The sequence below is a fragment of the Orycteropus afer genome, unplaced genomic scaffold, assembly GCF_000298275.1.
Source record: "Orycteropus afer afer isolate SDZICR_OR568_19922 unplaced genomic scaffold, OryAfe1.0 scaffold00054, whole genome shotgun sequence".
NCBI classification, from domain to species: domain Eukaryota; kingdom Metazoa; phylum Chordata; class Mammalia; order Tubulidentata; family Orycteropodidae; genus Orycteropus; species Orycteropus afer.
In genome coordinates this window covers 1,783,598-1,808,932 of record NW_006921641.1, presented here as the reverse complement: position 1 = coordinate 1,808,932, position 25,335 = coordinate 1,783,598, and the positions used below count along the sequence as shown (strand labels likewise).

General features: G+C 39.7%; 1 protein-coding gene across 1 annotated transcript in view; it reads left to right on the top strand.

Annotated features, from left to right (window-relative positions):
• RASGRP3 (RAS guanyl releasing protein 3) overlaps nucleotides 1-25,335 on the top strand; it is a 56,002-nt gene that overhangs the window by 2,924 nt on the left and 27,743 nt on the right. The window contains exons 3-10 of the mRNA XM_007938890.2: nucleotides 997-1,059; nucleotides 1,596-1,727; nucleotides 3,146-3,293; nucleotides 4,714-4,887; nucleotides 5,254-5,370; nucleotides 7,503-7,778; nucleotides 19,537-19,614; nucleotides 24,662-24,775. Of these exons, the coding sequence (XP_007937081.1) occupies nucleotides 997-1,059; nucleotides 1,596-1,727; nucleotides 3,146-3,293; nucleotides 4,714-4,887; nucleotides 5,254-5,370; nucleotides 7,503-7,778; nucleotides 19,537-19,614; nucleotides 24,662-24,775 (1,102 nt within the window). The remainder of the gene's footprint in view (nucleotides 1-996; nucleotides 1,060-1,595; nucleotides 1,728-3,145; nucleotides 3,294-4,713; nucleotides 4,888-5,253; nucleotides 5,371-7,502; nucleotides 7,779-19,536; nucleotides 19,615-24,661; nucleotides 24,776-25,335) is intronic.

The window sequence follows — 25,335 nt, the reverse complement described above, 5'->3', positions numbered from 1 at the left end:
GGTTCAAACCCACCAGCTTCTCCTCAGATGGAAGAAGGGACAATCTACTTCCATAAAGATTTATGCCTCTGAAACCCAATGGGGGTCACTATGAGTCAGAATTGACTCAATGGCAGTCAGTTTGGTTTTTTGGTTTTCCTCTTTTATAAGACACCAGTCATGTAGGATTAGGACCCACCCTCCTCTGGAATGACCTCATTCACTTGACTGATAACATCTACAAAGAAAGACTCTCTTTCCTCCAAACCACACATTGACAGGTGGTTAGGACTCCAACATATCTTCTGGGGGATACAATTCAATGAATAACAATTTGGATTCCTTGTTCACTGTATATCCATAATGCCTGGCATAAAGCAGAAGCTCAATAAATATTTGTTTAAAAGAGTATGAATGAATAGACTTCAGAAAAAATTACAACATAATCTGAATATTAATTTACCTGGAAATAAAATTTTCAGATACTAGCACTACGGAAGTAGATTGCCCAACCTTCCTTCCAAGGAGTGTCTGGTGGGTTTGAACCTCCAGCCTTCTGGTTAGCAGACAAATGCCTTGTGCACTATGCTACCAGAGCTCCAGGTGTACTTATAAAAGACATTAATTATAAATACAAATCTTTTTCCATATCATAATCCTAGGCTTTTGGCTAAAATGGTTATTATGTGTACCATAAATTTTAATTATCTATAGTTGGCAGTATGTTTGTAACTAGAGTTGACCTTCATGGTTGGTAAATGCTCAGAAGGATTAAACTAATTTTATAAGCATCCTCTCTTCCAGACAAAAAGTACATCCCAGAGCAATAATAAATTAAATTTTGCTTATTCAGGTTTAGAATGATCAGAGTCCATTCCTTTCCTCATTTGAGTGTCCACATAACACAAATGTCACCAGTGTAGCCTTTTTATGAGGAATTCCTCTAAACTGGCAAACCAGCTGCAGGTGGGTGCAAAAGGAAACAAGGTGCAAGGATATATTCTTTAACCAGTGCACGTATCAAAATGCCAGTGAAGAAAGCTGCAATGAATTTCGATTAAAGATATGCTACTTCATGAGGTAAATATACTTAAAATTTCAATTGCCTTGTGGTTTCTGGTTCTTGGATTGTTAACAACTGTTTTCTTCCCCAGCAGCAGATTTAGTTTGAAAATAGTGTCAATTCAGATCCCCCTTTTATTGACTTTTTTTAAAAACGATCCTCCTGTGTTCTGGGGGTTGAATTTATTTTTCTTGTGGGCTGGAGGTCAAGCAATAGTAAACTTGATTAGAGAGTGAAATCAGCCCTCAAGAAGTATAAATTCATGTTCTTCTACTCCTTCACCAGACACATCCCCACTTTCTTGACTTGAGTTTAGGAAGGTCTTCATCTCATCTGTGGTTCTAGAGAGAGTTAGAAAGAGAGGCCCATGGTGGAAGTGGCAGGTCTTATTCCTTGATTCGTTGAGGGAAGAGAGGACTCAATGTGATGACAGGGGAGGGAGGATATCATGAATCTGAGGTATGGTGTTGGATTCTGGAAAACAATACAATAGTTTCCATACTAGTCCAACTTGACATCTTCCAGCTTTCACAAAATATTTGTTTCATTTCAGGTACTGGATTCTGAAGTTTCCTGCAGAGTTTAATTTGGATCTTGGTTTGATTCGTATGACTGAGGAATTCCGGGAAGTAGCTAGTCAATTAGGATATGAAAAACATGTCAGCCTGATCGACATATCCAGCATGTAAGAGTGGCACAAGCTTCCTTCAGACATGATGAGTTTACTCTTTTGGGGAGGAGTAATGAAGACCTCACTTGACCTTAATCCATACCATTTCACAATTTAGGTTTGCTTTGGAAAAAGTCTTTCAGTTTTGAGCATAGCTACACTGGGCATAATTCATCTCTTTGAGCTTCAGTTTCTTATCTGTAAAACAGGAATAGTACCTTTCTCACAGGGCTATTGTGAGCATCCAACAAGTTCACAAGATAGTCTGTAAAAGCATTTGGCACATAATAGATGCTCACTACTTACTTACTGAATGTAAATCTAGTTAAGATCAGCAGCATTGGCATCACCCAAGGGCTGGTTAAAGAGCTTTGGTGGCTCAGTGGTAGAAGCATTTGGCTGCTATCCAAAAAGTGGGCAGTACGAACCTGCCAGCTGTTCCTTGGGAGAAAGATGAGGCATTCTGCTTCCATAAAGATTTATAGCCTTGGAAACCCTATAGGGCAATTCTACTATGTCTTATAGGATTGCTATGAGTCAGAATTGACTCTGTGACAGCCGGTTTGATGTTTTGGGAGCTGAGTAGAAAAGCAAAATGTTGAGCTTCACCCAGTCCTGCTGAGTTGGAATCTGTATTTTAATAAATTCCTCAGGTGATTCATAGACTCACTGAAGTCCGTAGTGATTCTGTGATTGCCTTGAGACACTACAAATGTTGACCATAGTTGTGTCACAGACAGGTTAGCTCAATTATTAGGAACTTAGTGCTAATTAGACTACACTTTCATATCAACTAGTTAACTCTGCACAGAGAAAAACTGTTTTATGACCCTTAAGTCTGGTTGTTCATCTCGCTAATTAACGTAGGCTCTTGTGTCCCAGACATCCATAGTCTGTGCTATTTTCCTAGAGTAGGTCTTCAAGAGTGCTCAGCAATGAATGTTTCAGAAATCAGCAAGGATGTTTGTTAAAAATACAGATTATTCAGGTTCACTCCTAATAAGTCAGAATTTCTGGCAGCAAGATACAGGCCCCTATCTTTCCAGATAACTCATGTAATAATGAAGTATGAAGACCATAGCTTCTGGTGGTTTCCACGTTCCTTAACTCACCATCTAAATGCTGATAAACCCTCACATTTGTACATCTGGCTGTTTTCTCCTCTAAGATCCAGACCTGGCTGGTCACTAGGAAGACCAAGTAGGAAATTCTGGACAGATCAGAGTAAACCCACTCTGTCTGGAAAAACAACTCAAAGTTTATGCTCTATTGGCAATGGGGCAGTGGTTTTCTCTTCAAATATAAAGGGCAGGGCATGTATTTTGCACTGGGCCCTGGAAGTAAGCCAAGAGTTACAGAGTCAGTAGGTTAATAACTTCCATTGAGTGAAATGGGCTTTCAGTACACTGACCAGACTTACTCTTCTTTTACAGTCCTTCCTATGACTGGATGAGAAGAGTCACACAGAGGAAAAAAGTATCCAAGAAGGGAAAAGCCTGTCTGCTGTTTGACCATCTGGAGCCCATTGAATTGGCTGAGCACCTCACTTTTCTGGAGCATAAATCTTTTAGAAGGATCTCAGTAAGAAACTCGACATTTATTCTTCCAAGGATAACAACCACCATGCCAACTTTCCCAAGAGCTGCATTTTCACACTCTGAGGTGTTGGCAGCCTCTGCCACTGTGCTCCACTGGAAAAGTGCCCTTAATTCATAGGAACAATTCCTTCTAACCAAAGATAAATATTATCCTGTCTTTATTTTACGGCTCAGGAGCTATATTTCTGTCGCTATTTTCAATGTCTCTTTTCATAGGATTAAAACATGATTTTCTGAATACTTGGTGGAGATTAAACCATTCAAAGTGTATTTCACTCCACGGACTTCTCCCAAGAGAAAGTGTTTTGCTATCCCCTTCATTTTGGGGAAGAGTTATCTAGGCTGGGGTTTGGATAAATACCTAATTGTGGGTATAGGTTGAAAATAGGAATTGTGGACTTTGAGGAGAATCTCAACGTGGAGTTGTTTCTTTCCCAAGTTTGGAGATCCTGAGTCAAATTGTTCTTTTCTACTCATCTTGATACGCTTCCTTCCTCCTTGATATTTCTTTCTTCCTACAGACTGTGATTTTCTGGTCACCTACTCACTCTCCATTGACTGTGATTGTATTTCTACAATGGCCCCAAATCAGCTGCTTTTCTTTGTCTCACTAAGCTCCATGGCAGACACTCCTCCTCCTTTTTTCCAAGGTGCCAGAAAATGAATTACATTCCTGCTTGCAAATAAGAGCATCTGGTTAAAAGCATGGGTTTCTGAAGTACTGAGTATTTCCTAAGCAATCTTACTTGGAGAAGATCTTCATGAGTCCCCACCATTTATATGATCGATGGTTCCTATGGCATTCATGATGATTTTTTGAAAATATATCTGTTTTGTTAAAGAGCTGCCTTTCTTCAATTGCTATTTTATCTTACCACTTCTTTTTTCTCAGAAAAATTTTTTTACAAAATGACTCTGACTTGTAATTTGTATTTATGTTCATTTTCTCTTCTTTAATGTATAGCATCATTCTTAAAACTTGCCTGAACATTGGAATCCCTGGAAGTTAGTTTAAAATGGAGACGGATAGTCTTAGATTCTTCCTCTGAATATAACAGTCCTTTAGGTCTGAGGTGGCTCCAGGAATCAGTATTTTAACAAATGCCCCATGTAGATGTTATGATCCAGTAAATTTGGGGCCCACTGTATGACCAGTTTTGTCCCTTCCTCCTTTGAACACTCCTGATGTACAAGTGTGTGTGGGAGGGTTATATGAAATGCAGCAAAATAACATGTTATATGTTATATGTATATTCAAACTTGTAGGATGCCACTATAATTTGAAATGGGAGAAATCCTTATTTTGTTTTAAAACAGTATCTCACGTTTTCTATGCAACATTCTAATTTCTTATTTTGCAAAGCTCTATTATAACTCAGAATCTCTAACTCTTCCTTTGTTAGTTCACCGATTACCAAAGTTATGTCATCCATGGTTGCCTAGAAAATAACCCAACCTTGGAGAGATCTATTGCTTTATTTAATGGAATTTCTAAGTGGGTCCAGTTGATGGTTCTTAGTAAACCAACAGCGCAGCAGAGGGCAGAAGTCATCACAAAGTTTATCAACGTTGCAAAGGTATGTCTGGCAATCTGAACTGCAGTTGTGAAAGGATTCTAGATGTTCATTCACTTTATCTAGAAATTTGTTGAGGAAATTTGGTATTCACAATATAAAGGCATCAGACAATTAAACTACTCATTAGATGTCTAATGAACAAATTAAACTTTTCTTTTGCAAGAAGATTGCTTTTAAAATGCAATACTTAGAAGCCTTTAAGATTGTCCTACTTTCTGTGAAATAATTGATCTATTTTTCTAATGGATTCCACTTGTGCTGCATTTTAAATTAATGTTATTTTTTAGATCCTTGTTTGCATACACAGAAAGGTCAGAATAATTCCAAGTTTTTTACAAAATATGTATGTTAACATTTTTATTGCAGAAGCTTCTTCAGCTCAAAAATTTTAACACCCTGATGGCAGTGGTGGGTGGCCTAAGTCATAGCTCCATTTCACGCCTCAAAGAGACCCATTCTCATCTTTCTTCAGAAGTTACAAAGGTACAGTGGATTTGATCTAATTCCAAGTGAAAATTTCATTTGTGAATTGTTTAGGTTTAGTACACTTGTGATCATAAATGCCACTCAGAGTGGGAAAGTTTTCCTCTTAGTCAATGGTAGGTTACATGGGGCAGAGTAGGAAAAGAATATCCAGATCAGCCAAGTCCACTTGGAAAAATAGGTCAGAGGTGGTGGTTAGTATCTCCGTAAGAATGCTTTGACATATAATTAACATATTGTAGGAGCTCTGGTAGCATAGTGCCTAAGGCACTTGACTGCTCACCAGAAGGCTGGCGGTTCAAACCCACCAGCCACTCCTTGGAAGGAAGGTTGGGCAATCCTACTTCCGTAGTGATACTGCCTCGGAAACCCAAGGAGGGGTCGCTATGAGTCGGGGCCGACTTGACGGCAAGCAACAATGACAACAACAGTTGTAAATATTCAACTAATATTTATTTGGTACTTACTATGTGTTAGGCCACAACTTTCTCCCATGGAGTGACTGTGGGTCCCAACCGCCAACCTTATTTTTTCCTGGCAACTTAGCTATAAACTCTGAGAATGACATATATATTAAATAAAGATCATGACCCAAATATAGCTTTTCTGCCATATTTATTTCCAGACCACAGTAATAATTTTTCCCTTATTAAACAAAAAGGAGCATTTCATCCTATGAAAAGATTTTTTTTTTAAAGAGTGTCCTTATGTATGTCAGTAAGGACACTTGGCAGCAATTTAAAAATAAGGAAATGTATCATCTCACATATCTAGAAGTCTAGAAGAAGCAGAAACTCCAGGCATGATTTGATCAGAGCTCTGCCTCTGTTGCTTTCCTTTCCTCTGAGTATTATACTTTTTGATTTTTTTCCTTCAGATTGACTTCCCTTCTGATTGTGCTGTTTCTCAGTAGCTGGAAATTTTCATGTTCCCTTGTCCATGAAAGTTGGAGATGGAAAACTTCTCCCTCTGTCCCCATCTCCATCCTCAATGGAATTAATGATCTTCTTTTTAGGCATATTGGGCCACTTCAGATCACATACCTACCCCTGGAGCAACAGCAGTTGCTAGAGGAATACACTCTACTGATTGGCTTAACCTGATGTTCTTGAACCAATCACAAACCAGAGGGATGAGATGACAATGATAGGGAATCAGAAACTTTGGACCTACGGATGGGACTTCACCCCTTGACTCACAGTATTTTTCACAGTACTGTTTTGGAAAGGATGGGCTTGAACCATTGACCTTTTGGTTAGCATCTGAGTGCTTAACCACTGTGCCACCAGGGCTCCTTTTAGGAAAGGGTAGACAGATCAAAATCAGGATCTGTTAGGAATGTCTGGTTACTCTTAGGCAACCAACAATGCCCTGTTCATATAAACAAGAGGAAGTAAGCCATAGAACTCTACTGTCTGAACTCAAGCACTGCACTCATTTCAAGTATAAAGGGGCTTATTATGTATTTTATTTTATTTTAGCTTTTTACTGAATTTCAAGTAAAACAACAAACAAATTTTTCAAAGTCATGAAGAGTAAGAATCCAGCAGAGGCTCATAGAGGATTGGAATGGCTAATGTGTCCTTAATGATTATTTCTTTGAACCCCTCTAACTTCAGAAAAGGAAACGAAGGTGCAGAAAAGTAAAGTGACTTGCTCAAGGTCACCCTTCTACTTTGTGGTGGGGTCCAGAACTCCAGCTCCAGTTGTCTCACATCTCGGGGCAACTTGCCCTACCTCATACTGTCTCAGATATGCCTTCAAGTAATATCTTAAATGTAACTTTCTTGGAACAACTAGAAAACTTTAATATGAATTTGTGCATTGTACTGTTTCCATAAATCATGGAATGTACATGATGCTATTTAATATCTCCACATCCCTAGTAAGTAGACAGAGGCACAGGCAATTTCCATTTTGTAGCAGAACAGAACAGGCTGTCCATCTCACATAGCCAGATTTAGCATATTTTTGTAACTTTCTTTTTCCTGGTTAATATATCCCTGTAACAACTTCGGTGCAATAGATCCTTCTCTCAGTAGCTGAGGAATTTCCTAGCCACACACTGCAGAACCTAGGGGTGGGCAGAAGGAAAAACAGTTTGAAAGCTCTACTTTTGCATCTGTTCCCAGAACTGGAATGAAATGACTGAGCTGGTCTCCTCCAACGGCAATTACTGCAATTACCGCAAGGCCTTTGCTGACTGCGATGGCTTCAAAATCCCCATCCTTGGAGTACACTTGAAAGACTTGATAGCAGTCCATGTCATTTTCCCAGACCGGATGGAGGATAACAAAGTGAACATTGTGAAAATGCACCAGCTCTCCGTCACCCTAAGTGAACTGGTCTCCCTGCAGAATGCCTCTCACCACTTAGAGCCCAACATGGATTTGATCAACCTGCTCACGGTGAGTTCTGAGGGGCTGGGTTTGTGCTAATAACTCTTCTGTCTGGTTTCATAATCCAGGGGAGACAGGGAGATCTGTGACAGCAATCACTCTGGGGGAAAACTGAATTCATGGTCAGTTGATGGAAGAAAACTAAAAGGATGAGGGGAAGAGAAGCCTACGCCAATAACCAGCATGACCTGAGACTGAGGACTAAGAAGCCTGCCAATGGTTCTGGAGCGGCCTAGGCTTTGCACATGCAGCTTTTGCTTCTGGAGTTCTTAGACTTGTCCTTAGCCCCTCCTTATCCTTCATCATCTCATCTAATTAATCACCACTTTCTAAATGTCCTCAACTCATCTGCTTCTCTTTATTCCCACGGCACTGATTTAGTTGAAGGTTGGAGTAATGCAAGTACCTCTTCTATGATATCCCCACTGCCAACCTCCCAATACCACTGGGATGGAGTTCCCAGCCTGGAATTTGAGGCCCTTAGAATCTGGTCTCTGACCATCAGTTAGCTTTGTTTACCATCAGCCTCTTCCACATCACACCTACCTTTGAGGAATATTGGGCTTATTGTATTTTGCACCACAAAATGCTGTGTTCTTCTTCCTAAAATTTACACCTTCTTTTTCCTCTTTGAAGATTCCTCCCCCTGCCACCATGTGGGTTATAGTGATGCATCAGTGGTAGACTTCTCATCTTCCATGTGGGAGGCTTGGATTTGCTTCCTGGCCATTGCACATCAAGTGCAGCCACCACCAGTCTGTCGTTGGAGGCTTGCATGTTGCTACGATATTGAACCAGTTCCAGGGGACCTTCCAAAGTAATGCAGACTAGGAAGAAAGGCCTGGCAATCTATTTCCTACAAACCAGCCAATGAAAACTCTGTAGTTGCCATGAGTGTGGGTCCGACTCGACAGCAGCTAATAACAGCAACTACTTGTGGTTAGCTCAAATTCAATAACCTTTTTCTGGAACGTTCTCTGTTATCCCCCAGAACAGTAATGCATCTGTGATATATGTTGCCCTTCCACTTTATACCTTCCTTAACTATGGGAGATACCACTTTGCACTAGAGTTTTTCTGTTTATCCTCCTTACGTACTACCTGCCGAGCACCTACCTCTCACAGTGTCTGGCATATTTAGGAGTTCAAGAGATTAATTGAGTACTGAATTCAGGAATGATGTAAGTCAGACAAAGGAAATTCAGTGACAACTCATGTTTTGGCATGCCTACACACACGTAGCTGGTATCCAGGTCCTAACACTTGTAGACAAGACAGGTGTGTGGAAGAGAACATTTGCCATTGGCTGCTTCTTTAGGGGTGAGAGTAGGGGAAGAATAACCAAATTACCTCACCATTGCTTAAATAAGTGAAGGCACAACTTCCTTGTTTGAGTATATCACACTGGAGCATCTGAAACTTGCTTCCTCAATATTATATTGAACCTTTTCATTTTACAGCTGTGGACAATGAAAGCAATGATCCTTTTAAGTCCTGGCAGCCTGTATCTCCTAGGACTGCTGCATTGGATAAGACTGTTATCCCTAAAGCTTCTTGCAAATTGTTCCTAGAGCAGGCAATTGTTTACCGAAGAGGAGTACCCGTAAGAGTAGGCAACCATGCCAGCTGCAACCTTACTGTAAAGCAGAAGTGGCCAACACACAGAAGCATAAATCTCTTGAGGCTGAATTTGTGTGACAAATTGTAACATATGGATCTCCTCTATTGGAAAAAGAAAAAAAAAAAACTCAATAATCTAAGCACCTGCATTTATTAATCATTTGCACATGTAAATATGTTTCCATGAATAAGTGACTAGAGTTGCAGCCCAATCAGACTGTGAACCCACAGGCACATGTGATGTCTGCAGACAAGTCTCAACATGGCACCTTTGTTGCCAGCATCTGTGCCCAGACTGATGTGGAGAGTAACTTCCAGAACAGGTGCCTACACTTGGGTAATTTCTCATCTAGAGACAATGTAATAATGATGTCTCAAAACCCACTGCTATAAAGTCAGTTCTGAATCATAGTAACACTCATTGGGTTTCCAAGGCTGTAAATCTTTACAGAAGCAGACTGCCTCATCTTTCTTCCACAAAGCAGCTGGTGGGTTCAAACCGCTGATCTTTTCAGTTAGCACCCAAAAGCCTTAACCACTACCCAACCAAAGTGCGTTAGTGATGGTGTAGGAAAATTAATTTTGAGTTACTGATACACCAAGCAAAATAATGACCAATAGATATTTAGAAAAGTAATGAAGTATGCTGAATGAAAATTTGAGACTGCATATGAAACATTTGAGATCTACAAATAAAAGAACTAGTATGTCAATTCAATCAACATTTCTGTCTCACTCACTCCTTTTCTTTCTCTCTCTCATAGAAGCATTGCAAGAAAAGTTAGAAGCCATCAAGCACCATATTTAGTAAATGCAGTGTCGTATAGCATAGTGCGGTGAAAAGAATCCTTGATGAGAGATCCTGCATTTAGCTCTGCTTTCGCAGTTAGATAGCTGTGTCTCCTAACTAATCAACCCTGACTTTGGCTTTTTGGCAAGGGTTTTGTGTTCAATTCTGAGACATTTTCCAGCTCTAATCTTCCATAATGGTGGAGCCCTGAGAATAAGGAACAAAGTGCCAACCTGATTCTGGGGTGCCAGTCAAATAGAGCATCAGGGTAGTACAGTGCCTGCATATGAGTGCACCAAACAACAAGTCAGTTTCTATTTAAAGCCAAGAAACTTCCTCTCCTCCCACAACCAAAGAGAAAGTTCAGTGCACAGGAATATTCTACTTAGCTACTGGCGAACCACATCTTGAGCTGTGCAAAAATAGATTTGAAAGAGTTAATCTCTGAACTATGAGGACTGAGGAGATTAGAATCCAAGGGCCATTTGATGATGCACATATGTGTTTGCATTACAACCCTATGATTGAATGTATCTACCTAAATGTGTATGTGGGTGTCTATAAGTGTAGTATTTGAAGGGAAGATTCCTTTTGCCCCAAGGACTTTATCTTAGTTTTTTAGTGCTACAGTAACAGAAATACCACCAATAGTTGACCTTGACAAAAATAAGTTTATTTTCTCACAGGTTAGGAAGCTAGAATTATCTCCCTGCCCTCCCCTCCCCTCTCTACTCTCTTCTCTTCCCTTCACTTCTCTTCTCTCCCTTGGCTCTGGAGGAAAACCCTTGTTTCAGCTTCTCTAGCCCCTGTGTTCCTCAATTCCTTAGAGATCTCCACATGCTATCTTTCCCTCATTTATGCCTGCTCGCTTCTGTGCCTAACCTGCTCTTTTCATATCTCAAAAGTTATTAGGTCTAAGATACACCCTGCACTGATATGGCCTCATTACCATAAAACAAAGAAAACCCAGTTTCACATTCACAGATAGGAGGGTTGAGATTCTAACATATATTTTGGGGGGACACAGTTCAATCCATAATACGCTAAATTGGTTCCTGCCTGACATAATTGTTTGTAAACAGGGTCCCAGAAAGATACCTGTATGTATGGTTGAGAGTCCTGGAAAATACAAAATGAGAACTTGTAAATTAATCAACAATTACTTGGGAGCTCTGGTAGCACAGTGGCTAAGGCATTTGACTACTAACCAGAAGGCTGGCGGTTCAAACCTACCAGCCACTCCTCGGAAGGAAGATGGGGCAATCTGCCTCCGTAGTGATACTGCCTCGGAAACCCAAGATGGGGTCACTATGAGTCGGGTCCAACTCGACGGCACATAACAACAACAACAACTTATACTTACCTTGTGCAGTAGGCTGTATAGAAATGCTTGACTTTTCTGTAATAATTCATTAGTTTTCATAGCACTTTTACATACATTCCTGGGAAGATTCTCACAAACACCATTTGAAGTAGCCTGTACAGGGCAGCAAATATAACATCACCCACATTACTTTCTAGTCTATAAAAAAAAGAAACAGATCATGCAGGACAAAAGGCTTGCAAGGGGAAAACATGAATCTCAACTTGGGACTTTTTCTCTTTTCACCAGTCAGCTCAGATGGAAAGTAACTCTTTAATGTGAGCACATGGCTAATTTCTTCATCTGTAAAAATTAGATGATCTTTTCCTCTTTCCATTCCACTTAAGAAGCCATGGTGATGCCAAGGTTAAGCAGCTCAGATGCTAACCCAGAAGGCAGTGATTCGAACCCACCAATGGTTCTGCAGGAGAAAAGACCTGGCAATCTGTTCCCATAAAGATTACAGCTTAGGAAACCCTAAGGGGCAGTTCTACTCTGTCCTATGGGGTCACTATGAGTTGTAATTGTCTTGACTGAATACACCAGCAACAACCATTCACTTTACGGATGTACAAAGAAGGAGTTAATTATAGGACATGACTTGCCTAGTAATACTTTTTATCCATTAGGGAAAAAAAGTCACCACTGAGTTTGTAATTTTGAATTCTGCTTCTCAGTGTTGCATGCCACTGATTTTTCCTACAGAATATTGCAAAGCTTGAATGAGGGATTAGTTTTTCCTCACCCAGGTCACAGATATATTTTGACCTTCTGATTTAAGCTTAAGGAAATGGTTCGCTGAGACCAAGTAAGAATGATAAGGGCTGACATTTAAAGGCCATGCTTAAGATTGACTAAAGTGTCCTTTTGTTGACCTTATTTTTATCATTGTACCTTTTAAGTTCATGCTTAAGTCACATACAGAAATTGAAAAACAACTAATCACATAAAACATAACACAGTATTATCCCATGAATCAATATGAATGAAGTGCAAAAATGCAGTTAATAAAATATCCTTCCCTCCAAAAAAAAACTCTAAAATATTTAGATTATTACTCCTCATCAAATATCTTATTATCCAATATTTTGTATTTATTACAATAGTAAAAAATCTACTAGACAATTATTTTGTGCATTAATGAAGTGGCAGATATGGCAGCTGCAAAGTATCCTATCCCTGGAGGAGGGTCTTTAGGAGGCCTCCAGAAAGTTGGTCCAGGGCTGCCCCACACCCTCCGGCCCCTCCTGTGGTAGTGGTGGTAGGAGGTGCCTCATCCAGCTGCTACACCAGGTGGCCTCCTCTGTGGGCAACCCAGCAGGTAGCCAGTGCGTAGCTAGTGCATAGTGCATAGCTTTTATGCAGCCTGAGGCCTTGCAACTCAAAATTGCTGTGGGGTGGGAAGACAGGGAACAAAGAGGCATGGGAGAGGATGTTTGGCAGAAATGTGTGTGAGTTTAGTGGCATCCTAAAGTGACCTGAAATGAGCCTGAAGCCTCTGCCTTGGTGAGGCCAGGTGTGCAGCCAGGCTCCCAGCGGTCTCTCAGGAAGCCCCAAGCCTTGACGACTTGCCAGGCCCAGATGGAGGAGCAGGCAACAGAATTGTGAAGGCAGAGCTTGTAGGGGTGGGAGTGAAGGCCTGGAGATGGCTTCATGAGAGAAGCTCTGACCCAGCATAGGAGGAAGGTGAAGTGGTTAAGCTATGGGGCCTCCAGTCATCCAGCCCAGGTTTATCCACCTTTGTCTCCTCCAAGCTTCCTTCTCCACAGATGAATAATCCATCATTGGACTTGTCACAATGATGAGCACATCAATAAATCTTAGCTGTTATTATTCCTATGATAATATTTTCTAAACAAAAAAAATCAGGCAAATGGATGGTCTGAAGAGAGAAAAAAAATCCTCCATTTTTGCATAAAATCAATTTTTGCCTAACAACCTGGTCTTTGGAACTTAACCATGTGGATAAGTGAGGAGTAGATGTATTTCAATGGCACAGGGTTTTAACTTCATTTAACCTTCTATAAATACTGCCAATAGTAATATCCACAGGCACCTTGGAAGAAAAGCCTGCTGGTCTACTTCCAAAAGGTTTTATTGAAAACTTTATGGAGCACAGTTCTACTCTGACACAATGGAGTTGCTATGAGTTGGAATCAACTCAACAACAACTGGTAATAGCAACATCACCAACCAGTCAAGTAGAGATCATGGAGCCAGTTTCTACCTTCTCGCTATCTCTCCCCATATCTAATAGGATTCTATATTCTGTAGATTCTAACTCTAACCCCCAACCTCTGCCACTGTTAGGGGCTTACTTTACTTTTCTTATTTATTATCTGAATTCCTAACTAGCTACCATGACTTCTCTTTCATTTCAGACTCTCAGACCCTCACACCCTACTTTCACGAAACTAAAATTTTAAGCATTCAAATCTGGTCACTCATTCCCTCTATGATCATATAATTCTACTCTGGAGTCTCAGTTATTGTTTTTACCTGGCTCCATCTTCCCTGACATATGGGAATTCCTGGGGAAAGACCCTGTGTCCTATTCATCCTTGTATCAGCAGCACCCAGCTCGTGACTATACATGGTAGGCACTCAACAGATAGTTGTTGAATGAATGAATGAATGAACAGATTAACATTCTACTGCCATGTTAAGACATATACAATTTTTTGTGGTGATTGAATTCTGTAGGCTTTGGGTATATTTTGAATACCATCCCCTGATATTTAAAATTTTCTCTAATTGCTGCTATCACAAATAAATTGGCACTAGACAAAAGGTATTTTTACATCCAAGTTATCTTCATCTTTATGACAATAGTGTGATCAATCAGTGTTACTTAAATATAGGTGAATTCTGTTTATTTTTAAATATTTATTGGCAAAGTTCTAGAAAAAGACAATTAAAGCATTATTTGTTTGCTAACTTTCGATACATTTCCACAGTTTTAAAATCCTCCCACAGAACAACTTTGTAGTCTTACTTCTTCTTGTTAATAAGACTCATTCTGTTTGATTCTATCCCACTGCTTAAAATGGATGGAAGTTCCCATAATCCTCCTCTCTCTCAATTGTTGTTGTCATGTGCCGTCAAGTCGGACCTGATTCATAGTGACCCCTCCTTGGGTTTCCAAGGCAGTATCACTATGGAAGTAGATTGCCCAACTTTCCTTCCAAGGAGTGGCTGGTGGGTTTGAACTGCCAGCCTTCTGGTTAGCAGTCAAGTGCCTTAGGCACTATGCTACCAGAACTCCCTACATTTTAATTATTATTCTTTATTATAAGGAAAGGATGTATTGGCATAAGATGAAGGATTGAATATACAGGTAGACCCCAGTTCTGAAGTTCTGTTTTACATACAACTCAAACTTGCCCTTTAACGTTATGTAAATTTGCCCTCACTTTGAAATAACTGAACCAACCTTTCCTCACAACAAATTCTTTACCACAATTACATTCACTTGCTGCATGTGTGGCTTTTAAATCATTGAAAAGGCTTTTCTTGCAGTAAGGCAAAATAAGAACCACATGCACCTGTTTGACTCCCCTACACTTGAAGACACACTTAGAAATGGATCTCCTTCGTAACCCAGGTATTGCCTGTGTTGATCCACAGCTCCTTTCTCCCTCAGGGCCTTTGCACACCATTTCCCTCTCTTAATCTTCTAATCCTTACTGATCTCCCTGCAAATATCTGAGAGAGGTGTTACTCTCAGGAGGCTCTACCCACTAGATTATTAGTGACCTATATTGTGTGTTCTCCTTGTATTGCACACCATTCTTTTCTTTCATAGCACTCACAAAAACTGTATTTAAACAATTATTTATATAAAAATTTAAAGTTTTCCTTCCCATTTCAAAATCTTTAAGGACAGGGAATATGTCTGCCATTTTTATTACTGTATCCTTAGCTCCTTGAACAGCACCTGGCAAATGAAAGAAGGAAAATCTGGAATTTGGATTGTTCCCTCTTTCAGGGAAGATCTGGAGAGAAGATATTTTCACCTATGACCCACCCCATTCACATAACCAGGAGATCTGAAAGCTGATGCTTCTGTTTCATGGTACCCAAAACAGGCTGTTGATTCTTTTCGTAGTATTTTTAGACTATCAGTTACTTTTACCATTCTGAGTACATGCAAATAACTGGAAAGTCCCTGTATTTTTACAGTCTTATTAATAAAAAAAAAAAAAAAAAGGAAAAGAAGAAAAGTTGCAAAATGGTGAGTAGAGATAATTTGATGATTAAGTGTGTTTTACTTACAGTTGTCCAGTCAAAGAAATGTAGGTCCTAGTGTGCAAATAAAATCCACAGCCATTGCTGATAGGATTGAGTGGTAAATGCAACAACCTGAAACAGTGAATTGAGTGTTTGTCAGAAACAACTGGGCTCAAAATATGTTAGGCAAAAGCAAATATTCTTGAAATTCTGTTGAGAAGCTATAATATAAATATACACACACATATCTGTATCTCTGTGTATATACAGATATGATGTAGAACAGATCACTCTTGGGCCAGGCCAAGAGGAGAGCTGAGAGGAGAAGTGGGATCATGGTTGGGAAAGCAGAGATGCCAGGAGTAACCCTTAGGGCAGCTTTGCATTCACAGAGAAACACAGTGGCATTTGTCTGCTGCATTGGCTGGAACCAAGCCCGGCAGTTCCCATCTATGTGATCCTCTAAACAAAACCAGTCAGATATACATTAGCCCTCTTAATCTTCACAACAGTCCTGTGAGGGAGCTATTGGTCATGATTCTTGCTTTACAGATCAAGAGATTGAGACTCAAGAAGGGTAATGAGTTGTCCAGGTTTATACCACTAATAAGCAGAAAGCAAACATTTGAAGAAGACCAACACATTTCCATAATAGGGTAAGATATCTGTCCATTTGTGATATGAAAATACCCAAAGAGGTTCTGGTTTTCTTAAAAGAGCTTCTCCCTGATTTAGTGTGTAGCTTATTTGGGTTTCTGGTCAGATGTTCTGGCTCATCTAGTCTCATGCTATCATCCTATCTATCATCTCATCCTATCATCTAGTCTCCAGCAGATGCCAGTGTGAGTAATCTCTACCCTCTTAGGACTTGGAGGCTGAGTCAGAAGGGAAGAATGTGCTCCTCAAAGTGCAAATTGATAATAAGGAATTTGGGAGCTCAAGTGGCATAGTGCTTAAGGCATTTGACTCCCAACCAGAAGGCTGGCAGTTCAAACCCACCAGCCACTCCTTGGAAGGAAGATTGGGCAATCTACTTCTGTAGTGATACTGCCTGGAAACCCAAGGAAGGATAGCTATGAGTTGGATCTGACTCGACAGCAGTGAGTTTGGTTTAGAATAAGGAATTCAGAAGGAAGAAATCACTTGTTTTTTCCCCTTTGTTTATGTAACATTCACAGTGCCAGGCAGCAGGCTGGGCCTGGAGACACTGAGGCAGAAAACACAGAAGGCTGCCCATTTTCATGAATATTAGAGCCTAGCAGTTTTCTATTGGGAAATGTGCAAAATGGTGGCCACTGCCTGGGACAGATATATTGCACTTGACCCACATGGAATCATAAAAAAGTTTTGCTGTTAGTTGCTAACATTAAAGAATTAGAATATTTAAAAAAAAAAAAAAAAAAAAACCTCCAAATTTTGGACTTCTCTTGACAAATGAGAAAATATGGCAACTCTGGGTCCAACACCAAACTGAAATCCATTTGCCATGGCTGGTTTGTGGCTATCTCCCATTCATCACAGGCCCTACCCTCCCTATTGTTTGACTGACTCAGGATAAGATTGTTATCACAGATTTTTCTTACTGTAAAGCTAAGAGGAAAGATCAATGTTTATTGCACCAATATCTATATGAAAATATTTCTTTTGTGCATTCCACTCTGCTGTTTTATATAATGGCCTGACTCCTAAAGGCATTTACGTTTGTCGATAGTTCCTCCCTCATAAGAATGTAGAATCTCTGAAGGTAGGGATAATTGCTCTTCAAGGGAGGGTGAATATAATATCTGTTCTCTGTGAGCATGGATTTTCGTCTGAAATGATGCTCAGGGCAGTTGTATAGTAAAGTTTTATTATGTTTAGTAAAAAAAAGTTTATTATGTTTAGGTGACAAAGCCTAAGTAAAACAATATATGACTTGATACATTAAATCCTGGATTTAAATGTTGTCTTCAATAGCTACAGGAATGCCTAGATTCTTCTCTGAAACGTATTAGATCTTCAATAAATATTTATTGAATGAATGATTCTAAATTGAAATTGTATGGTGCCAGTTTTTTTTTTTTTTTAAGTAGCTAGAACAAAAAATAAATCCTTGAAAAAACATCCTTTGCCCGTGTGTTTTCTCTTGCTTCATTCTTCCATCACTCTCCCTTCTCTCCACACCCATACATACTAAGTCCTTATCTCGAGGCCAAACACATTAGAAGGACTTTTTTTTATGCTTGAAGGCTGAAAGAAAGGTCACAACACATGGTTATTTTCACTGTTGATGGAGTGATGTGATTCATCAGGTGTCTTCCATTGATGGAACACAGGTGGGGCTTGCCCTGGGACTTGTGCAGATATGATTTCTGTCTTAGGTGAATGGGACATTCATTTTCAAGCTCTACAACTTCGTACATGTCCTTCAAGCTTGGTCTAAGAGGTTGTCCTTGCTTCCACTGACCTCTTCTCCCTCTGTCTGAATCCTTCAAGTTTAAATGAGTTCACAAGTTCATTTCAGTCTTCAGTGGCCCCTACCAATAATAACAAATCATAAATAAAACAGTAGTAATAACAATAATATCAACAACACTAGGTGCCATTTCTTGAGAATTTACTGTTGTATGAGGTCCTGTGTGAAGTAATTTACATGTATTATTTCATTGGATCCCGATAGAAGTGATTTCTATGATCATTTTCATTTTATAGATGCAAAAACTGAGCCTCAGAGGAAATAAATTGTTCAAGGTCACAACGTGAGTCAGTGGTAAGCTGAGCATTGCACCTGACTCCAAAACCTGTGCCCTTATGTTCTACTTCTCTGCTTCCCAGAACAATTCCTGTAGCACTTAGAGCGGGATGACTCATTTCACAATTAGCATGCACGGCCTTTAACAAAGTCATTTTTTTGTGTGTCAGGTCCTATTTATTTAGATAAATTTTTAAGCCCTTGAGGACAGGAAATTATTTTATATTGTGTTTTATCACCAGACCTAACACTATGCCCTGAAATAAAAGGAAGTTGATTAATGGGTCCTTTATTTCCATAATTCTTTAATCAAGCCTCTAAGACAGCATTTATTACTTTGCATTAAACCAGTTGCTGTCATCAGGTTGACTCCTACTCACGGTGACCCCACGTGTGTCAGAGTAGAACTGTGCCCCGTGTTCCATTTTTCAGTGACTGATTTTTCGGAAGTAGATCGCAAGGCCTTTCTGACTTGAACTGCCACCTCCCAGTTGGCAGCCAAGCACATCAACTGTTCATACCACCCAGGGACTCCTTACTTTATGTTGCTGTTGTTAGTTGCTGTAGAATTGGCTCCAACTCACGTCACCCCACATGTGGAGAGTAGAACAGCTCCATAGGATTTTCAAGGCTCTGACCTTTTGTAAGCAGATCTCTAGGCCTGTCTTCTGAGCTGTCATCAAAGGACTCCTTACCTTGCATTACAAGTCTTACTTTATGCATCTCTCTCCATTACTAGTCTGTAAACATCCACTATTCGTAATCCCTAAGTTAGGGCTTGGCACTTAGGAGATGCTCAATAAATATTGTTTATAAACTGAAGAATTGAGTAGAGGGTCTTTGTTGATGTTGATGACCACACCAGGATTCTTTTTTTTTTTTCTCTTTCATTGTCCATCTCTGTATGCCATCTTTTTCATTTTCTGAATTCACTAATATTATTAAGTATTGCAATTAAACTTTGAATTAAAAAAAAACCAGCAGTGTAAATAAATAAATATGATACAATATAGTTCTCTCTTCTTTGTTGTAGCTTTCTCTGGACCTCTATCACACAGAAGATGATATTTACAAACTGTCACTGGTGCTGGAGCCCAGAAACTCTAAGTCGGTAGGTACTGCTTTCTCTCTAAGGGTCAGTGTCAGATACTGTAGTTTGTCATTTATAGTAATTGGCCATTACAATGGTGCTTTTGTGTTCAAAAGATTAAGAATTTTAAAAATCTACATTATTTCCATTTTTCTGATGGAACAACATATTCCTAACACTTTGAGATTATTTCTTCACAACAGTGGCTGAGAAGAGGAAGAATATAATTCCCAATTACTTTGTTTTATTGGTCTTCTATTTGTTATAGTCTTATTGAGAACTCATCTATGCATATGACAAAAAAGAAAATAAATAAACAAATGATAACTGCTATCTTAGTATTAAAGATCATTCAGACCCTCCCAGCCTTTTAAAAAAATTCTGTTCAAAATAAAATATTTTTATTTTATGTATCCTTGATGATAAATCACAAAATTTTCCACTAATGATTGACTCAGTTCTGAATTTCAGTATCATTTTGGGTAATATCTCATGCAATTGATGGCTAATTCTTAGTAAGTAAATACTATATAATGAGATTAAGGAAATTATGTTATTAACTGGACTGGTCATTTGTTGCAGTGAGTAGACAATATCACACAAAAAAAACACCAAACTCACTGCCGTCGAGTCAGGTCCAACTCATAGTGACCCCTCCTTGGGTTTCTGAGGCTGTATCACTATGGAAGTAGGTTGCCCAACCTTCCTTCCAAGGAGAGGCTGGTGGGTTTGAACTGTCAGCCTTCTGGTTAGCAGTCAAATGCCTTAGGCACTATGTCAGTTTTGTACTAATAAGAAAATGAATTTGAAATTTTTGAGGAGGATGAAGTTGGCATGTTGAAAGGAAAAAAAAAAAAAAGATCTATGTTTGCTATCTTACATTCATATCTTGAGATCAGTTTCCTTACAAAGCTTTCATACTTTACCAACCAAACTCTTTACCAACTGAACTCTGTAGCACATTGCCAGTAACTTTAAACCTTAAGTCTTTCCATTTATTAGTATCTACTGTGATTCAAATCATGGAATGAAAGAGACAAAATGACTTTGAGAACTGTTCTGAACTGGTAGGAGCTGCACTTGAATCTGAGTCAGTTGCTATTCCTAAAATAGCTTGGTGGTTCCATCAGCATGTTGACACTCCCTGCCAGTCCTCCAGCAGTCCATCTCCTGGAGGCACTGCAGAATAGAGCCATGTGGGAAGATCTAAATGGCAAAAGGAGGAAAAGAGGAGTAAGGCTCTTCAAAGTTAACATGACTAAGAAAGCCTAGATAGAACAAGGTTTTGGCAAAAAAATAAAATAAAATAATATATATATATATATATATATATATATATATATATATATGTGTGTGTGTGTGTGTGTGTATATATATATATATATATATATTTGAGCTCTTCCTGCATTCCATAGCTTTGGTCTGATGAGCCTGACCAGGGTGTGTTAAGATGCAGTGTATGTGCACTCACAGTGTTTCCATTTCCCTGACACCTCCCTTTACCAAAACCAGGCATCTTAATTCCTACTGTTGTTGGATGCCTGGTGGGGAGTCATATCCATGTTACATCAATAACTCTGATAAGAAAAAAAAGTCTGGATTACGCCAGTGAATGGGAGAACTGGAGTTTGACCTTATGCCTGTCTGTCTTCAACACCTGTGCCATTTCTACCATCTGATGCTTTGCCATTTTCCCAACATCCCTCAGGTTCAGAACAGGTGGAGACTACCTGTTTAACATACTTAACTTCTTTTTGCCTTTTAAGATTTACTTTATTTTAGTTCGAGGATCAAATGTTTTGCCAACTTTGGGAGATGTTTTTGTCAAATATAGAGAAGTCTTTTTATTTTTTGAAAGAACAGAAGTTTTCAAAGCCCCTTCCAAGTGCTGAAAGCCTGTGAATCTATGAGAACACATTTTCCAGTTCCTTTCTGTCTCTTCTCTAAGTGGTGTGTCATTCTTTTTTGTACTTGGTCTTTGACATGCTGGTAACTAGAGAACAATATCTAGTCAGGGTTATATTACTGAGAGCCTATAGCTTTAATATGCATGCAGTCATACCTGGCAGACCTCACTTGTCTAGCTAGTTCTAGAAGTTCTCAAGACTTTTCTTTTCAAGTGACACCTATAGTGTCTTAACGGCTTTTGCACAGCACCCCTGATTCAAAATGTCTGATTCAAAATGGCCAAAACCAGTCCATTTCAGCTCACTAATGCCGAGGATATCAATCTTTATGCGTTCCATTTCCTTTTTGACAACTTCCAGTCTTCCTAGATTCGTACTACGTACATTGCATGTTCCGATGATTAATGGATGTCTGCGGCTGTTTCTCTTCAATTTGAGTGGTGCCACATCAGCAAATGAAGGTCTCGAAAGCTTTCTCTTTTCCATTTGAGTAAGGCTGGGTTTACTCAGATGTTGCAGCTCTTTCCCAGTCCTATTTTGAGAGCCTTTTAGCCTAAACGGACTATTCCTAAAGGTGCGTGGTAATGTACCAAACAGTGTTTCTTTGCTATTCATAAGGTTTTCCCTGGCCAATTCTTTGAGAAGTGGATGGCCTCTTCCTTCTTCCTAGTCTGTCTCAGTCTATAAACTGGGCTGTTACCTGTGCACCAGGTGTATCTCTCTGGGTTTTAAACACCAGAGGCTCAGCCTCAAAACTCACGTCTACATGTCACCACAGTAGGACAAACTGACAGACAAGTTTGTCCTGCTGTTGGAGACCTCTCGTATCACCCCCACCTGGGTCCCTGTGGCTGACTGTTCCTCTGTCTGGCTTCCTGTCTTTTAATCCCCTTTCTCCTGCTCTTCCGGCCTGCTACTCTGGGTGTCCCTGTGTTGTCTCTCCTCACCGTATCCCTGGGGCTGACTGCTCTTCTGTCCGGGTTCAAGGCTTTTATCCCCTTTCTCCTGCTCTTCCGGCCTGCTACTCTGGGTGTCCCTGTGTTGTCTCTCCTCACCTGTAACCCTGGGGCTGACTGCTCTTCTGTCCGGGTTAAGATTTACTTTATTTTAGCTCGAGGATCAAATGTTTTGATCCATTTGATCAAATGGCCATTTTGAATCAGACATTTTGACACCCCTAGGTCAAAAGAAATATCTAGCAGTTCCACTTATGGAATAAACCCATTGCCATCCAGCCGATTCCAACTCATAGTAATCGCCATTGGGTTTCTGAGGCAGCCAACCTTCTGGTTAGCAGTCAAATGCCTTAGGCACTGTGCCACCAGAGCGTCTTACTTATGGAATAATTAGGTCCAAATGACATAATGAATACCTATTTTCTGACAGCTTAGTATTCACTTGAAAAAACAATACATGCATGTTGAAAGAAAAATAGTATTTTTATTTTATTCGTAATCACCATCACTTATTGAAGAATGTGAGTGCCTATTGGGCTCTGTACAATTTCTCAGTCTTGGAATCATATTGAGTACCACCACCTTCATTTCCTGTTCCACACTCATGTTTGCTTTATAAAGATATGGTGCCAGAGCACGGTCTAATGGACAAACTGTGACTACGTTAAACTAACAGTTCAAGTAGTATCTCTTTGACAGATATTAAGAAGTGTGTTTTTCTTGGAAGTTTGAAATGTCTTGTGGCATCCCTGTGAGTTTGCTGTAGTGCCCCAGGGTACCTTGGTGTACAGTTCAGGAAACACAGGTTTATCCTTTACCCAAGATGAAAAGCTCACTAGAAAGATCTATGATGTGTGCAGGTGTGTGTGTGTATGTGTATGTATGAGAGTGAATGTGTGAGTGTGTGGAGAGTGTGTCTGTGTATGTGAGTGGTGTGTGTATGTGTGAATGTGTGAAGTGTGTGTGTGTGGTGTGAACATATCCAAAATGGCAGGTTAGTTTTGGTCCCGCTGGTAGCTTAAAGGATAGTATTAATACCGTCCTCACAATATTATTGAGGGGTTGAATGAATATAGTTATTCCTCACTACCAGAACTCTCACTCTGAATATTTCTTACAAAAGTCCTGCAAAAAATGTTTATCTCCAATTTATTGTCAAATAAGAAACCTTCTAATAGAAATTTGTATGTATAGAACAGTAATAATGTTTACCCTGGTGAGAGTTCCAGAGAGAGGGTATAAAGTACACATGAGACTCATTTGTGCATTATCACCTTTATCTTTTCCATATTATTAAGAGAAAACACTTACGAATAATGTAGAAAAAAAATCTTTGGCAAAAGCAAGCCCACCAGAAGACTGTTGTTGTTGTTATGTGCCGTCGAGTCGGCCCCGACTCATAGCGACCCCTCCTTGGGTTTTGAGGCAGTATCACTACGGAAGTAGGATTGCTCAACCTTCCTTCCGAGGAGTGGCTGGTGGGTTTGAACCGCCAGCCTTCTGGTGAGCAGTCAAGTGCTTTAGCCACTATGCTACCAGAAGACTAGAGAGGCCTAATGATTAACAGAAAATCAGAAGTGAGTAAGGGTGTTGAGAGAAGTGCAGGCATAAAGACATGAACTTCACTGTGCACTGGTACCATCTACTGTGCATACCCATGGATTCATCACAAATATCAAGCATTAAGCAATTATACAACTGGTGTCTTACATGTTTGTACCATGCAGTAATACTCAATGTGTATCTCAGGATGTCATAGTGATATTTGGGAAACATGAATGGATTTTTTTTTCCCATTCAAAATAATGGTATTTAGGCTGTTGCTAAGCAAAATGCACTATCCAAACATGCATTTAGTTACAGATTAGATTCTATTAACAAAAGATACCTGTGTTTTATAAATATGTAATTGCTATATTTTTTATTGGTCTTTATTAATATACAAAAGTTATATGCTCTTTTCACTGTTCCTGGAACAAATTGGTCAAGACCTCAGTCAATGTTTTAAAAGGTGTGTGTTCACTGAGTTTCTGTTAAGTAGTAGAATAATTTGGATGAGGATAGTGGGGATGTTGGCAAAACATGATGACATAATCAATGCCACTGAATTGTACTTATAAAAACAATTGAAATATTTTGGCAAATATTGTTATATATATATATATTTGCAATGCACAAAAAAATGTGTGTGTTTTCTGTCAGCAGCCTACCTCCCCTACAACTCCCAACAAGCCTGTGGTGCCCTTGGAGTGGGCATCAGGAGTGATGCCAAAGCCAGACCCCACAGTCATCAACAAGCACATAAGGAAATTAGTTGAGGTAAGTGGTTGAGAGGGAGTAAAGAGAGGGCACTAGAAGACCCTTTTCTCTTTCCAGAATATTCTGCAACTCCCCAGGAATCAGATGACGTCTATGCAAACTGCCTCTTGCAGGTAGGAGCAATATAGCACATAGCTTTATCTGGGGGACAATCTATGAGAAAGGTCCATTCCCCCTGCCTCTCAGTCATTCCTTGCTTGTCCAGATACTTTCAACTCTTCCATTTCTAGGCATTTGACACCTCCGTCACTGCCACTGCAACACATAGGGCTGTCAATTCTGACTCATAACGACCCCCATTGGGTTTCCAAGGCTGTAAATCTTTACAGAAGCAGACCACCTCATCTTTCTTCTGCAGAGCAGCTGTGGGTTTGAACCACTGGCCTTTTGGTTAGCAGCCAAATGCCTTAAAGAGTGCACCACCAGAGCTCCTTGTTTGAGGATTAGAATCACTCATTAAAACCCCACATGAGTTTCTCAAGGAAAATTTAGGGTCAAACTTAAGGGCCCTAATATTTGGTATAAATAGACTACCAAGCATAATTCAAAATGCACCAACA